At 44.1% G+C, this 16,530-nt stretch overlaps 1 protein-coding gene across 5 annotated transcripts in view; it reads left to right on the forward strand.

Moving 5' to 3' along the window:
* The first annotated feature begins 4,897 nt into the window (after positions 1-4,897).
* The window catches only part of SRCIN1 (SRC kinase signaling inhibitor 1), a 263,638-nt gene continuing 252,005 nt past the window's right edge, over positions 4,898-16,530 (forward strand). The window contains exons 1-2 of one of the 5 annotated variants that reach the window (XM_082197166.1): positions 4,898-5,182; positions 9,585-9,793. Coding sequence is in view for 3 of the 5 variants with exons in the window: in XM_082197162.1 (XP_082053288.1) it covers positions 14,335-14,356 (22 nt within the window). In the remaining 2 variants the exon portion in view is untranslated. Of the gene's footprint in view, positions 5,183-9,584; positions 9,794-13,721; positions 14,390-16,530 lie in introns of those variants that run through there. The other 4 variants (XM_082197162.1, XM_082197165.1, XM_082197171.1 and 1 more) reach the window with 4 other exon arrangements.

Here is a 16,530-nt window from a genome sequence, read left to right on the forward strand (position 1 = left end):
TTATGCAATGGAGTTAGCAAGCAGTAGGCTGGAGAGAGAGTCAGAGAGTAACATTTGAGAGTAATGGTTGGGGTCTGCTTAAGTCCAAGGCTGCTGTGGCTATGGGAGAAGCCAGAGCCACTTGGTGTGTTAATATTGTGAACCCCTCCATTGTAGGTTCAGGTTGTATATATGTACAGTGGTGCCTCGCAAGACAAAATTAATCCGTTCCGCGAGTCTCTTCGTCTTGCGGTTTTTTCGTCTTGCGAAGCACAGCTATTAGCGGCTTAGCGGCTATTAACGGCTTAGCGGCTTTAAGACAAAGGAAACAAACTCGCAAGAACTCGCAAGACGTTTCGTCTTGTGAAGCAAGCCCATAGGGAAATTCGTCTTGCAGAACGACTCAAAAAACGGAAAACTCTTTCGTCTTGCGCGTTTTTCATCTTGCGAGGCATTCGTCTTGCGAGGTACCACTGTATAAGCAAACCATTTATCATAAAGGCACTGCAGTCTCCATTGTGCCTCATTTTCCAAAAGGAAATAACGTCCTGAGTAAGCATGCTCGGAGATTTGAGTGGTGTGTAACAGTATTGTACTTGACCACTGAACTTTGCCCTTTCCTCAATAGACAGCAAATGCTCAAAGAGCACTGCTGATAGGGGGGGCAGGTCTGGCAGACCTGCCAGACCTTAAACTCTATTATGAATCAGCAGCTTTTTGCTGGTTGAAAGAATGGCTACTTCTGGAAAACGCAGACATTTTGGATTTAGAAGGTTTTAATAATGTATTTGGATGGCATGCATACTTGTGATATGATAAGGTAAAAGCACATAAAGCATTTAAAAACCATATTGTCAGGAAAGCATTGTTTAATGTTTGGATAAGATATAAGGACCTACTGGAAAATAAAACCCCAAGGTGGCTGTCACCGATGGATGCGAAGGCTCAGAAAAAGCTCAATATGGAGGTCAAATGGCCAAAATATTGGGAAATTTTGGGACAAGAGGGAGATAGACTGAAATTGCAGAGTTTTGAGAAATTAAAAAACAAAGTGCGAGACTGGCTTCATTATTATCAGATAATGGAGGCATACAATTTGGACAAGAAAATTGGCTTCCAGGTGGAAAAATCAAAATTAGAAACAACTGTTAGAACCCAAAACTAAGATTTTGTCAAAGATGTATAACTTGCTGTTGAAATGGAATACACAGGATGAAACGGTGAAATCTGCTATGATTAAATGGGCACAAGATGTTGGACATAACATAATGATGGCTGACTGGGAACAGTTATGGACCACAGGTATGAAGTTTACGGCATGCAATGCCTTAAGAGAGAATATTATGAAAATGATATACAGGTGGTACATGACACCAGTCAAGCTTGCAAAAATCTATCATTTGCTTGATAATAAATGTTGGAAATGTAAAGAAACTGAAGGTACATTCTTTCACCTTTGGTGGACGTGCCCAAGGATTAAGGCTTTCTGGGAGATGATTTATAATGAAATGAAAAGGGTATTTAAATATATCTTTCTGAAGAAACCAGAGGCCTTTCTCCTGGGCATGGTCGGCCAAATGGTGTCAAAGAAGGACAGAACTTTCTTTATGTATGCCACAACAGCAGCAAGAATACTTATTGCAAAATATTGGAAGACACAAGATCTACCCACTCTGGAAGAATGGCAGATGAAGGTGATGGACTACATGGAATTGGCGGAAATGACTGGCAGAATCCGAGACCAGGGTGAAGAGTCGGTGGAAGAAGATTGGAAGAAATTTAAAGACTATTTACAGAAATATTGTAAAATTAATGAATGTTAGAATGATGTTAGAATGAAATTAAGTGGTTCTAGCAACAATGTCATAAAGGTGTATGAAAAAATGGCCGGTTAATAGGTGAGAACTTAAAGGTATAAAATATTAGGTTAAAGGATTAAGACAAAAACAAAGAGGGAAAGGAATTGCTGAATTAACCAATTGAACTGGAATACAAAAAAGGGAGGTGAGAGGAGGTCAGGGAAGCAAGGAAATAAAATGTAAGATACGGAAGGATTAATCTGTTTTTAAGTGTTTTTTCTAACTCCCCCCACCCTATATTTTGTATTTTGTATGTTTTCCCCCCTCTCCTATATTTTCCCTTGTTTCTTTTATTTTTAATTATGTAATTTTTTGTTTCTGAAATTTTAATAAATAGCATTTAAAAAACAAAAACAAAGAGCACTGCTGATAGTGGCATGCCGAAAATGAGTATTTAGCAGGTGTCTGTATGACTGGCTTGCCACAGGTCGATTGCCAACATGTCCAGACTTCTCAGACTGTAATGGCACATTTTGCAGACATTCCCAGGCAAAATCTCAGCTGCGTTAGCAATCCTCCGAAACATTTTCCCGCAGTTGCAAATGCCAGACGCTGCCACTTGCCATCCCAGAATAGATACGCTGTCGCGATGAGTAAAGTAATTGTGCATGGCTCAGTGAGGCTGGGGCGCGAGCTGGTAAAAGACGTTTTTGTTGTTGTTGTTCAAGTGTGTTTCTCAAGATTAGGGGAGTCCAGTTATGTTCTTCACGCCACATCCATTAACTCTCTTGTTGTATGGCTATTTTAAACGTGCGGCTTTAATTAATATTGTAATTTATTTATTTTTTAAAAATTGGTGCTGAAACCCAGGACCGATAATTGTGTAATTTATGTTTCGTCTTGTGAGGCACTTTCCAAGAGGAGGGGCTTTATAAGTCTTTGCAAGGTGAGGAATAAACTAATAATAATAATAATAATAATAATAATAATAATAATAATGGTTCTTTTCTTTTGGTTACCACATGCCCCATGTTTGTTGAAAACAGGAAGCACTGCTCATTACAGAGGACTTGCACATTGCTGCAGGAAATGGCAGTAGCATCTTTCATTCCCTCCTCCATAATGCCCAGTTTATTTACCTGCTGCTTCCTCTACCGCATCATTTGCTATTGTTGGTTGGGGCAGAGAAGTAGGTGTTATATATGGAGAGTGAGCTTGATGCAGATAAGCTGTTGTTTTTGGAGGTAGCCTTTCCCCCCTTTTTAATGTGTGATTCCACTCTGAGAGAGGTTAAAGTGAAGGAAAGCCCAAGAGTATGGCTTCTTCCACCCGCCTTGCTCTTCAACTATTTAGGAGCATAGGAAGCGGCCTTACGGCTGGCCATATAGGCCAGTATTGTCTGCTTGGACCGGCAGCAGCTCTCCAGACTCTGGGTGCGAGAGAGGCCTTTCCCATCACCACCCAGGGCCCATTCTAACTGGAGATGCCAGAGTTTGAGCCTGGGATCTACTGTGTACAAACTGTGCCCTCTGTCACCAAGGTGTTGCCCTCCCTACTTGTGGGTTTTACAACAGAGCAGCCTGCTCCATTTCTCTGCAGGTTGCCAGGAAGAAAGATGTTCTCAGGATTTATCCACGGTAACCTTTTGCCCTTTTCTTTCCAGGCACAGGTCTATGCTTTAAAGCCTGATGTCTAAGCACTCTTTTTTCCTGTCCCTGAGTTCTCCCTGTGAAAATCCGCTCTTTAAAGCTGAAGCACAACGAATAGCAATTTGGGTGTTCTTCGGATTGCCGTTTGCTCCGATTTGGCAGTAAAGTACAGATTTTCACGGGAAAGCTCTGGAGCAAAAGAAGAGCGCTCAGGCAGGAAGCTTTAAAGTTTGGACTGTGCCTGAAAGCACAGAGGGAAGTTAAGTGTGGATAAAGCCCCCCTCACTAGCAAACAGAACAAACTGGGGCAGCCTCACCTGATCTTCTCTTATGGGGAGAAAAAGTTGGGAAATATGCATATAAAGATTGTGTCAACTGTTTCAAACGTCAGGTGCACCCTCCTGAATAATAGCCCCTGTGGTAGGCTTAGTAGCAGCTGATGCTACTAGTTTTCGTTGATACGTACACCTTTTCTCAAGGGATATGCGAATCTTTGTCAATTTTGATTTTCCTCGGTTTCTCATTTATCCAGTCTTGAGTTGAGTTTTCTTGTATTTCCATATCAGTTTGTTGTTGTTTTTTTTTAAAAAAATCCATGTGAATATTCACCAGCATTTTAGTGCCAATTTCTCCTAATGTACGAACCTTGGTATGCAATTGTTCCTAGTACACACATTTTTCCAATGCATTTCCCCCCTATGTACAGTGGTACCTCAGGTTACATACGCTTCAGGTTACATACGCTTCAGGTTACAGACTCCGCTAACCCAGAAATAGTACCTCGGGTTAAGAACTTTGCTTCAGGATGAGAACAGAAATTGTGCTCCGGTGGCGCGGCGGCAGCAGGAGGCCCCATTAGCTAAAGTGGTGCTTCAGGTTAAGAACAGTTTCAGGTTAAGAACGGACCTCCAGAATGAATTAAGTACTTAACCCTAGGTACCACTGTATATATATATGTAACAATGTATATTTGTGCATTGTTTTCATTAATATAAGCATTTTTGTGTGCACTTTAACCTAGTAAATACATCTTGTACATATTCACTTGGATGGAGAACTGCATTGCAAAATTTGGAGAAGGCTGAGTTTGGTTCGCATATTGTTTTGGGAAATGCAAATTACTTAGGTTCACCTCTCGATGCAAACTGAATTGACTCTCCCCCCCCATCAAACATTAAGCCACCATTTCGGACATTAACAGGAAAATGCAGTTTAAGCAACTCTGACCAGAAACAGATGCTGAAGCTGGAACATGAAAGGAAGAGATGACGGCAGGGGAGAGCATGTGGGCCCTACAGTCATTTCTGGCTTGTTAAAATGATAGTTTAGCAAGCTAGGATTGCTACATCTGAAAGGGCCTATTGAGTTTTCAGCTTCTGTAGCGTGTAGTGAAATGTACCCTTGTGACATCATCACTCTGCGTCTTCCCCAACACCATGCATCATTGGCTGCTGCTGGTAGGGAAAAGCACAGCGTGATGGCCTCAGATGACAATTTAATCACACCTTGTGGAAGTGGAGAACCTTACCTGACCCAGGGATCCTGGTTTTGGCAGTGACACCATGTTTCTCAGAACGCCTTGCTCAGCCTGTGGAACTATGTGTGAAAGCCAGCACTATTCACTGCAGTGATATTTCAAGCCTGCATCAAAAACAAAAGGGCTCGCTGGGAGCTCAAGGCAATTTGTTCCCCGGGCTTGTGTACACTGCAAATGTAAACAGGCGTCCAGACCTGCTTAGCTGTAATGGCTCCAGAGTAAGTAAGCTTGGGACTTGCAGCCCTGTAAGGGGCTGGGATCTCTTTACCGCTTGAAGCAATTTGTATCGTCCTCACAAAACTATATGGGGGTGGCAATGCAGAGGTATGGCTGTGTGTACGCTATAACTTTAAAGCACATTAAAAGGGCATTCTTCCCTTCAAAGGATTCTGGGCAGTGCGGTTACTGGGAATTGTAGCTTTGTGAGCGGTAAATTTCAGTGCCCAGGATTCTTTGGGGGAAATAATGTGCTTTATTTTTATTTATTTACTTAGTTTATATCTCCCCTTTTCCTGCCAGGAGCTCAAGTTGGCATATATGGTTCTCCCTTTCTCCCTTTAATCCCCACAACAACCCTGGGAGGTAGGGTAGGCTGAGAGCAGTGCTGGCCCAAGGTCACTCAGTGAGCTTCATGGGGATTTGAACCCAGGTCTCCCAGGTCTTTGTCCAACTACTGCACCTCTCTCTCTCTCTCTCTCTCTCTCTCTCTCTCTCTCTCTGTGTGTGTGTGTGTGTGTGCGTGTGCAGCCTATGACACTTCAAAATCCAGATTAGATGTGCAGAGCAGCCACATCCAATGCAAATAGGGACCTTTGTTTTGGAGAAGCAAAACAGAATAGCCCCCACTATTAGGGTTGCTGTCCTTTTCCTAGGAGACTGAGTTATCTCTGTGACAAGCAGTAACTGAACATAAATAGCTCTTCCCCAGTATAGAGGAAATAGAGCAGTTTCCCTTTTGCATTCCTCCCTAGCAGTTAAAGGAGCCATGTCAGAAAACAGTACAGTGGTGCCTCGCAAGACGAAATTAATTTGTTTTGCGAAATTTTCCGTCTAGCGAATTTTTCGTCTTGCGAAGCACGGTTTCCCATAGGAATGCATTGAAAATCAATTAATGCGTTCCTATGGTAAAAAAAAGTCCAAACAAAGCCAAATTTGGTACAACAAGAGTTTATTAAGTGCTCTTTAAAGTCACACATATTGTAAAGAGCATTTCAAAATTCAAACCCAGAATTTTTTTTAAAAAACAGCAGAGTGGCCCAATGGTCACAGAAAATCAGAAAAATGCAGAGAAAAAAACCACAAGCTTCCAGATTCTTGCAAACCCCTCCCCAACTGTTCCCCCAGCCACCCAGCACACAGAACTTCAAATCCAGAATTTTTTAAAAAAACAGTAGAGTGGCCCAATGGTCACAGAAAATCATAAAAATGGAGAAAAACACACACAAGCTTCCAGATTTTTGCAAACCCCTTCCCAACACCAAGTCCTTGAATTCCAAACACCCCAACCCAAAATCCAACCCCCCCAAAAAAGTTTTAAAAACTTAACTTACCAAATGGCTGCAAAAGAAGTTTTGGAAAAGCTTCAAAAATCACCAAAGTCTTTAAAAACCTCAAAAAAGGCTACTATGTACACTGCGTTCCATGAGTTGCTCCTCGAAGTCAAGTCGCAACTGTATTAACGGTGTTAAGAAAAAGGAAACAAACTTGCAAGACGTTTTTGTCTTGCGAAGCAAGCCCATAGGGAAATTCGTCTTGCAAAGCAGCTCAAAAACGGAAAACCCTTTCGTCTAGCGAGTTTTCCGTCTTGCGAGGCATTCATCTTGCGGGGCACCACTGTATCTGAAATCGGAGTCTTCAGGGCAATGAGGTAGATGCATTTACTTGTGAGATTTGGAGTGTTGTTTACTGGTGTGATAGTTTCATTGACTGGATGGTTGGGAGAAGCATGACCGTGGTGTGTATGCGAGTGAAATTGTCCCATTTCAAATGAATAATGTGCTACATGTTTTCCTGATGTTGTAATCACACCACCATAAATACATGGGTTTCTAGCCCACCATTACACCAGTCAAATCCCTGCTTAGCTTCCACCATACTGCAGCATGAGGTGCTCCCCATTTCCGGGGGTCACTTCCAGACTGTCACTATTTTGGGGTAAGATTCTGTCATGTGACAAAGACACATGAGAGCAGAAGCAGCAAAGCAGGCTGGGAAGTGCTGGGCCTACTAAAGTTATTCAGGCCTAACTGCTAACTGTTGAGTCACTCTGACTGAAAAAACTTAGTAGCCAGTTTCTCTTTTGTGCTCTCTGTAAGATGTCAGTGAGAGTCTGTCTGCTTTAGCTATGAACAGAGTCTGTATGTAATCTCAGTCAAACTGTCTGGAACCATGTTGTTTATGAAGAAGTTTATTTTAACTCAGAAAAGCTTTTATTCTTTAAAACTCTGCATTATTAATTTACGCTGCGCATCAGATTCAGTCGCATGCTGGCAGATTCAGGTATCACAGTTACAGTGGATTGGAAGCTCTTGCTCAACAAGCCTTCTCCCCCTGCCCCCTCCCCAAAATGGACTTTTTGCTACGAAGTAAAATGATGGGAAAATGTGCTAGAAAGGACACATCGTCGTCTGAGCTCCCTGCAAACAAGGAGAGAGCAATGGCTTCTTAAACAGATGCGGTTGTCTAATCTCCTTGCAAACAAATCCAGAAGGACATTCCATAAAGAGGTTGGCTGGAAGCACCCTACGATTGTGTGGATCATCCACACTGGTCAGCAAAATGTTTTGATCTGTCTGTGAATAAGGCTCACCTTTCTCTCCCCAACCACATATATGCAAGTCAGGGGATGGGTGGGTTAAAAGGTGCATGAAAGGTGTCTTATCTGAAGCAGCAGCAGAAGAAATTGTATGTGTTGGGAGCGGGTAAAAGCAAGTTCGGAGTGACTCATGTTTTTTTAAAAGAGGCTATATATTTATAAAGTCTTCCCACACAAGCTTCCCACACGCATCTGTCCCTTGGTTATACTGTCATCCCTGTAATCGCACCCTGACAACAGTGTTGTGGACACAGGCGTGTTAATCTGCCTTGTCTTCTGTGCAAACATGCAACTAGCCCTTGCAGGTTGTGCAGGGCTAGCCATTAAAAACAGCCACTTATAACTCTCTTCTCATCTCTTTCCATAACTGTATCCTAAGGATCTACCCAAAGCAACAAAAGCTCCTGTACTCTTTGGAAGCTTTTGCAGATTTTTCAAAGGGCCTTGACTCACGCAGAAGAAACCTCAGAAGGTTTTCAGAATCTTCCTTCCCACCTTTCTTTCTGCATTACAGTCAGATCTTGGGTATACTTTGAACTAAAGAAATATCAAATCTGAAGCCTCCCATCAAGTTTCGCAGCTTGTATGTACTATGCAAATTGAGCAGATCTGCATATATTTGCTTGTTTTGCATACTTTTCTTTTCCTAATTTCTGTTGAGCCTTCAGAAGAGCAAAGGGATGTGCAGGACCCTACTGGAAATATAAAAACAAAAAACAAAATTAAAAGGGGTTGGTGTTTTTGTTTTGTTTTGTTTGCTTTTATTATCGTGTGGTTAAGGGTGATCAATTTTTTTTTTTTAGGTCTCCACTTCTCTGTGAAATGAGTATTTGGTACCGACCACAAGAGTTTCTTTCTTTGCTTTCCGAATGTATCCCTCGGTTCAGAAACCATCAGCAACCCTGGCCTTATGGATCTCAGCGCTCTGATCCTCAGAGGTGGTGCGACGACATGGGGAGCAGTGCACCGTGCAGCAGTTTTATGTGAGGGAATGTGTGGAGTAGCAGTGACAGCACTTTTGCATGCTGGGGTGGCGCAGAATGAGGGAGCAGTGAGATCAGGGGAGATGGCCACATATTCACACACCCCTCTTTATCATCCATCCAAGCAGCCGAGGAGTACGATCAGAGTTCAGGGACAAATTCCAGCTGGGCATAAACACTTGGGTTGTGAAGCAGGGCCAGTAAGGGGTGTGGCCTGGTTGGTTAGGGTTCCAAAGGCCCAAAACAGAAGCCTAGAGGGCCACATTTGGCCCCTGGGCCTAAGACTTCCCCACCCCTGTAGCCAGAAGGGAAAATATCCTTCTTGGTGCCAACAGGGAAGTCTCGGCTAGAAGAGGGATATGATCTTGGTGGAATGGAGGAGGCTGATTGAATTGGCCGATTCTTCTGGTGTCTAAAATATGCCTCCTTTTTGTGAATGTTTCCTTGCTGAGGACCTGGAACAAACCTTTTAGAAGTAATCCCTTTCTCTGGGCCCCTCTTTCTCTCTGACTTGCTCGCTCTCTTTCTGTGTGTGCCAGCCAGGTCTAGACAGCCAGGATGTAAAAAGATCAATGGTCATCTTTTCAATTATTCATTGATTTATTTCCTTTTCACTTTGCTTGTTCTTAAAACAAGTGTGTTTGTGTGAGGGAGGGTGGGCAGGGGGAAAGAAGCAATGGGAGTTTCAAGCACCTCCACCCAGAGACACACCTGCTTTCTAGTGATGGAGAAGCTTCCTCCAGGGAAGACCTCCCCACACCAATCAGCCTCCTCCCTACCCCCCTCTCTCTAATTCATTCCTGCCGTGTGCTTTTCCCAGAGGTGGATACCTGATCTCCTTGGAAGCCCCAAGAAGAGCAAACGCTGTACGTACCTGTCTCAACGCGCTCCTAAAATTACAGGTACCAAATGCCGGGAGGGGAAAAAGAAGACAAAGGCACCCCAGTTTTCCAGGCCTGCTTTCCGCTCACCAGGACTTCAAAGCGGAGCCCAGCACCAGTCTGTGTTACCTTGGCTGTCCCTTTCGTGAGGTGAGTAACCAGTTTTGCTTAGTAGTGCATGGCTTGGAGCGGCAAAGAGGTGCAAAGGGTGGGAGAGGTATAATTCATGTGAAAATGAGTGGCGGTGGCAAGAGGCACCTGTGCTGCGTTTACATATCTTACCTTGAGAAAAATGCTGTGGAGCCGGGCTGTCACTTCTCCCAGATCTGTTTGAACTTTGCAGTTCAGAAACGACGACCTGCCCTTTTAAAATAAAGGGCTTGGTGGATAGGTGGAGCTAATGTGTTGTCGCTGTTCTTTGAAATAGGCATTTGAGAACTTTCTCTTTGGATTTCTTTCTGGTGCTGCATAGTCGCTAAGAGACTGAGAGATGAATCAGGCAGCCCCTGGTTCGTATGTTGCCTAGGCAGTCTTGGGGTGCCCAATATTATTTCAGCCTCCACACACCCCATCTGCTGTATGGGGATAATAATACTCACCTGTCTTGTTGGGTTGTTTATTGCAACAAATGTAATGCATGAACAATCTCTGAACACTCAAAAGCACAATGGAAGTTTGTGTTTCATAATCATTTAGGGTTGTTGTTATTATTATTATGCTTGTTCCCCTCAAAAAGGTTAAAGGCAGGCAATAATGGATTTAAAAAGCAAATGTAAACTACTGTATCCCATTAAACGCCAATCGCACATAAACTTTAAAAATCATAGTAGATGAAAAAAACACTATTATTACTTCATTGGACCCCAAACATCAGCCTATGGGGTGAGCTTCAAAAAAGAAAAGAAAAGGGGGGAAAAGAATTTTTTTTTTGGGGGGGGAGAGTTTTATTACTCCAGGACAGTCACGAATAAAGCCTCTCCATGTGTCCTTGGCTGTCTTGAAAGTCGTGCATAGCTGCTGTTGCTAAGAGGATGTTTGATCTTAGTGGGATGGGACATAAGCAGGGCTGTACTTACTCTGTGCTAAAGGACAGAGAGAAAAGGGAGAAATATCAGCAAGAACATTCTCCCGCAAGAAAAGCTGAATTCTGTGTATCATGCATCTTCTTCTTCTACTAATCAGGGGAAGGAGTTGTACTGAGCACAGAACCCCTGGTCCCTTTGCAATCGAGAATCCTGTTCAGCTCCACTTGCCTTTGGCTTCTACACTGTCATCTCCATGCTTCCCAACCAACCTATGTGGCTTAAAGGCCCTAGACCCTTGTTAAGGATCCTAAATTCACACATCCCTACTTAGAAGATGCACAGGCTCTGGCCTTGGCGCGCCCCCAATGGAACAATCACTATGAATGCCTCTCTGCACACCCTTGTTGAACAAACAAGGGCATTCCTACAAGAGCATTTGATCTTGTGCAAGGTGATGTGATATGGAAGAGTCAACAGCGTCTCATGTTGCATGGCTCACACATTGACTCAAGGCCCCTTGGCTGTCTATAGCACTATAGCACTACAAAGCTGGTGCTGCAAAATCAAGGGGTCCACTGAGCTCCTGGCAGGCCAGCCTTATTGCCCTTTAGATCAGCCTTGTAAGGAAGCCCACAGAAGTTAATAACATGCAAAAATGTTTGCTTGCCTGCTGAGGGGCTAATAGCCTGTGATTCCATGCTGGCCACAGACGGGGAAGCCCCCTCCTCCTTGGCTGGCAATGATACTCAAGCTGCTGGCTTCTTAGACTAGTAAGAAAATGAAATAAAGGAAAAGAAGGACTCCTACCCAGTGGGTTGGTTAAGGAAGGACAGATTGCTCCACCTACTCTCTGCCATTCCCTTCTGTTGTGGCTAGCATGGAAATGAGTGGAAAGGCAGAGGAGATGGGCAATACTCTGTCTCTTTTCTGCCAGAGTTCATGATCACAGCCTCAGGCTATTAGCCAAGTTGTTAAATCAGCCTTGTATTTCGATGCCATGCCAAGACTGCCTTGCTTCTCCCCAGCTTTTAATTAACAATAGCGCACCTTTTATGTCTCTTTATGGCTGCTGCTTTTAGTCTTGTGCTGCTATTTTATTACTGTTCATGGTTTCATTGTTTTATGAATTTTGTTCTAAGCTGCCTTGAAAATTAGTTTATAAAGGGAAAGGTGGAGTATAAACATTTGCTATTCAAAATAAATAACAAATACCTGGCTGACATGCTGCATACAAAGGGCAGGCCGTAGGTTTAACAGCAGTGGGCTGTACGTTTGCAGGCCTTGTGTAATGTTTTCTGGGTTAAACTGGGAACTGTACTTTAAGGGTGCTGTGATTTGCAGTTACATGAGGGGCATACTAGAGTTCCCAGATTTTTTTGGGCGAAGTCATGTCCGTGGTGTGTACACAGCCTGAAAAAGAGGGCATTTCTGGTAAGGATTGTCAAGACTTTGATAAACCTCTCCTTCTTCATCTATTTTGAGATTGACATGGAATAACAGACAAAATGATTGGTTTCTGACTTGGGTTCAGTTCCCGGCTGATCCATCAGCCCAGTAAATGCCTTCTAACAGTGCAATCATATGTAAGTTTACCTGGAAGTATGACCAGTTACCGGTAAGTCCAATGGTGTCTAGCAGGCCATCTTCTTCCTCTCTCAGCCTTCATTCTCCCCCTTCTAAAATTATTAGGAGCGGTGCCCTACCTTTCAGGGTTGCTATGGTGGAATGATGGTATTGCACTTTATGTGCACGAAAATGTCGCATAAACAAACCTCTGCATGGGGTGAACCTGTTTGTATGTTTTGTAGAACCAGGTTACTAGAGGGAGGTCAGTGGCAAGTTGCAGACACAGAAAGCCTGCTTATATTCACTTTAAGCCCGGGATTAATTATCCCACATATTGTTGCCAAAAGAAAACGAGCTTCCCTCCAGCCGGGAACACAGTATGATAGTGCCTTCTGTTCATTTAACAATCTCCTCCAGTCAGTAGGGTGCAAACAAAGTGCTGTCTTCTGCAGCACTCCAGCATGCTGCCTACCAATTGCCTCACATGATGCAATCCAATAGGCACCCATATTCATAGGCATGAAGCGACCAAGGAATTGCACATAAAAGAGTACTTCTAAAATAAATGCCTTGTTGCAGATAACCTATGTGAACTGTCTGCCTGCTGTTTTGATGGACTCCCTTGTTTTAGAGATTCTTCAGCTAGATCCTATAATTCTTTGGTTCTCTTCACCCTCCTTAACTCACTACAAATGTCTGTATTTGCAGGTTTGGGGCAAGCTTGAGGACTAGAAGCGTTTCTTAAAATAAAAATTCAGAGATACTCTTGCAAGCCAGGTTGGGGGTTAGGGTGGAGAGTGACCAGCTTCCAGGCTAGAAAACTAGATCCAAACTTGCTGCTGCCTTGGTGATAATTATGTGAAAAGAATGCTGAGCTGCCAAACAGTGGACTGAGAATGGCTGAGGCATGATTGACAGCTGCCACGCTGTCTGGGGGAAATGATTGCAACAAAGAAACTGCATTGAGCTTATTCTTCCATCTCCTTCTCCTACTCCCATCACCCCTTCCAATTTTCTTTTCTGATGAAATTGTCCCTTCCAGTGAAATCAATACCAATTTCCATCTGGAGATGGGGGTGGGGATGGGGGCGCTGTGAGTGACGGCCGCAGATTGTAGAGCTTCCGCTGATTTCTCTTCCGCCCTCTCTGTTTCAAATGCATCTTTCAAGTAACATTTTGCACTCTATGTCGTTTTGTCTTCTCAACAACCCTGCAGGGTAGGGCTTGGAACAGGACAATGCCTAGGCTTCTATCTCCAGGCAGCTGTGGATGTGATTTGCGTAGACTGCTCCATTGGCCTTCTGAGTCCCATATCTTTACCTTCTGACCAGTGGCATACATTTGTGGGCAGAGGATAAAGTGGCTGGGGATTGGGAGGCCACTGGACTCAAGTCGTGCCATAGCCTTTGGTAAGTTGCCACCCCCAATACTCCTGTCAAATAGGAATATATATGTGTTTTCACAGCACATACCTGTGAACAACTTTACTACATGTAGGTTCATGGTTGCAGCAGTTCTAGGGTTACCCTGTCTATACGTTACCTGTGGAACCCAGCTTATGCAGAGAGAAGGGGAGAGAGAGAAAGAGAGAGAGAGAGAGAGAGAAGGGGGAAGCCACGGATTTGCCTTTGCATTGCGGCCACACAGGTTCGGCTGCCTCCACCGGACTTGGCAGCATATGCCAGTAATTATGCACCGCCCTTGTATTCTTATTACCACCGTGATATCCTCCTGGCGTTTGTGCTAGACACCCATCTCTGAATAAAAGGTAGGGGCCTTTAAGAGGGGGAGAAGGGGAGAGAGAGAGTATGTGTCTCCCCCCAGCACATTAATCTATCATGAGCTAATGTGTTTTGCCCATTCTGTTCCTTTGTACTATCGCCAAGGCGTGCGCGCACACACACACACACACTCACCCACCCGCACACACACACACACTCACCCGCACTCTCTTGTTGCACTTCTGCCACCGAGCTCTGATGGTTGGCTGGGCCTGAGCGAGTCCGCGAGAGACAGAGAGAGAGAGAAAGAAAGAAAGAGAGAGGCAGAGTGACTGACAGACAAGGCAGACGGAGGCAGAGGAACAAAGCCGAGACAACAATGGGAAATACACCGTCTCAAGGCATGTCAATGTTCATCCATTCTTAAGTAGCAGGTATTTTTTTTTATTGGTGTTTTGTTTTTTTTCTCAACCCTCCCTTTCTCTTTCCCAAACCCCGCCGGTACCTTAACGATGCTCCTGCTGCTCTGGTCGTGCCCTTATAGCCGGAGGTGTCGGCGTTTTGCTTGGAATCGAAACACAGGGAATGGACGTGGTTGTGGTGTTGTTATCATTTTTTTGTAAAGGGGAAAAAGGGGTGTGTGGCGGGGTGACAGAAGCTCCCCCCTGCCCCTTGTGGTTGGGGAGGCAAGGTAGGATTCTGACTATCAAATCTGCCATTTAAGTGGGTGGTAGGGTGTGTGTGCTGGGGGAGAGATCTTAATATATAAACACTGAGCAGTTGTGCGGCCAGTGCTTTCTTTGGGTCTGTATATTTCCCCACCCCATTGTTGTCAAGGCTGCTGAGCTCCGGGGAGATTAACTAGCTACCGAATCCGCTGCCCTAGAAATATTGCTGAAAATAGAGGGGGGAGGGGGGACAGGCAGCACATATTGATAGGTAGAAGAATCTCTTTGTTACCTCCCCCCCCCGCCACCTGGCATGAAAAGGTACATAAAGATTTGCCTGCTGATTTCAGTTTGTCAATGGTTGCACTGCTGTTTCTCCCCCTCCCCACACACAAACCACCCCTTTTTATTATTATTATTTTTTCTCCCCTGCTGGAGATTAAGGTTGTTGCTGACTGCTTTGTTAACTCAGGAAGGCAGTAGGGACTGGGGGAAGAGAAAGTAACTGAGAGAAAGAAAGAGAAAAGATGTGAAGAGGAGAGGCGATTGATGGGGGTTTTCTTCGTCTTCTTCGTCTTCTTCTCAGTAGCTTGAGTGTGATCGCAGAGTGGGAGACCCTTTGGATTTCAGGTTGCATCGCCAACTTGGGGATTCTTTGCTTCCTTCCCTGAGCATCGGTGCAGGACCAAAATAAAGAAAAGAAAGCCACATCAAGGATATGAGAGGGGAGAACAGAAAAGAATGCATTGATTTCTTTCTCTCTCTCACCTTTGTGATGCAGAACATAGGATGCTTGTGTGGGGACATGCATGACGGATGGTTAAGAAGCACGTTTCCCAGGAGATGTTGTGCACGCAAATGTACGTGTTGGAGGTATCTTAGATATGTGCAATTCTTTTTTAAAATAATCACCTAGCAAGGTTCTTTCTCTCTCTTCACCCTCTCCCCACTTGGCCAGCTACCATGTGCCAGCCTCTTTCAAGGGAAGAGCTTGTGATCAAGTTGGGTGTCCACTTGAGGTTCACAAGAGGGTCTGGAAGAGAAGAGTCTTATGGTGCGAGACCGGTCTCTGTTGGGAGGAGTAAGGAAACGGAGAGATGGTTGATGTTGGGGTTACGGCTGGCTTGGGCATGGAGGCAACCACATAATGGCCTGGGGTTGCCAGAATTCCAGGGGCATCTTACCTTAGCTATGCAGATGTCTTGAAGAGGGAGCCCCTGCCTTGACTTTTGCAAGAAGTGCACAAGAGCAGCTTAACAGCTCCCTCGAGGAGTGAAACCCCCACCCCTCCTGCATTTCACTGGGACACACAGGGCAGGAATCTTCTTATCTTCACCTGTCTCCCTCCTGGCACCGATGCAGTTTTAAAAAGAAGGGAGTGAAATTAAACATGAATACGAGGCAAATAGGATAACGCTCACGTTTTAGATCATTAAATGTGCTATTGCTATTCCACTTGCCGTTTGATAAGACATTATCATGAATAACAACAATAATTTAATTCATTAGTTACTTCGTTTGAAGCATCTCTAGGCAATTTCACAATACAGCAAAACATAAAGATGATTGCATTTACAAAAAACAATTTAAAATAATTTCATATATAAAAGTGATTTAAATCCAATACAGGTACTGATAAGACAATACAGATAAGACATGCGTAGGTGCATGGATTTTAATTCATTTGCAGCAGCAAAAAGAAACCTTGGGGGAAGTGGGAATTCTAAAAGGCAAGAGAGATTTGCTTAAGGGTTTGGAGAAGCAGAAGCCCTTTGTGTTTCTTTCATACGTTATCCTTGACAGAGCAACAGAAGGATTTTTTCTCCTAGGTATGTGTGATCTGGCCTCTAAGGCGGGAGTTGTCCAGTTCCAAAAAGTTCTCTGGTTTGCCCCTGTCCTCACCTGCC

The sequence above is a fragment of the Podarcis vaucheri genome (assembly GCF_965113315.1).
Source record: "Podarcis vaucheri genome assembly, chromosome: 13".
NCBI lineage: Eukaryota > Metazoa > Chordata > Lepidosauria > Squamata > Lacertidae > Podarcis > Podarcis vaucheri.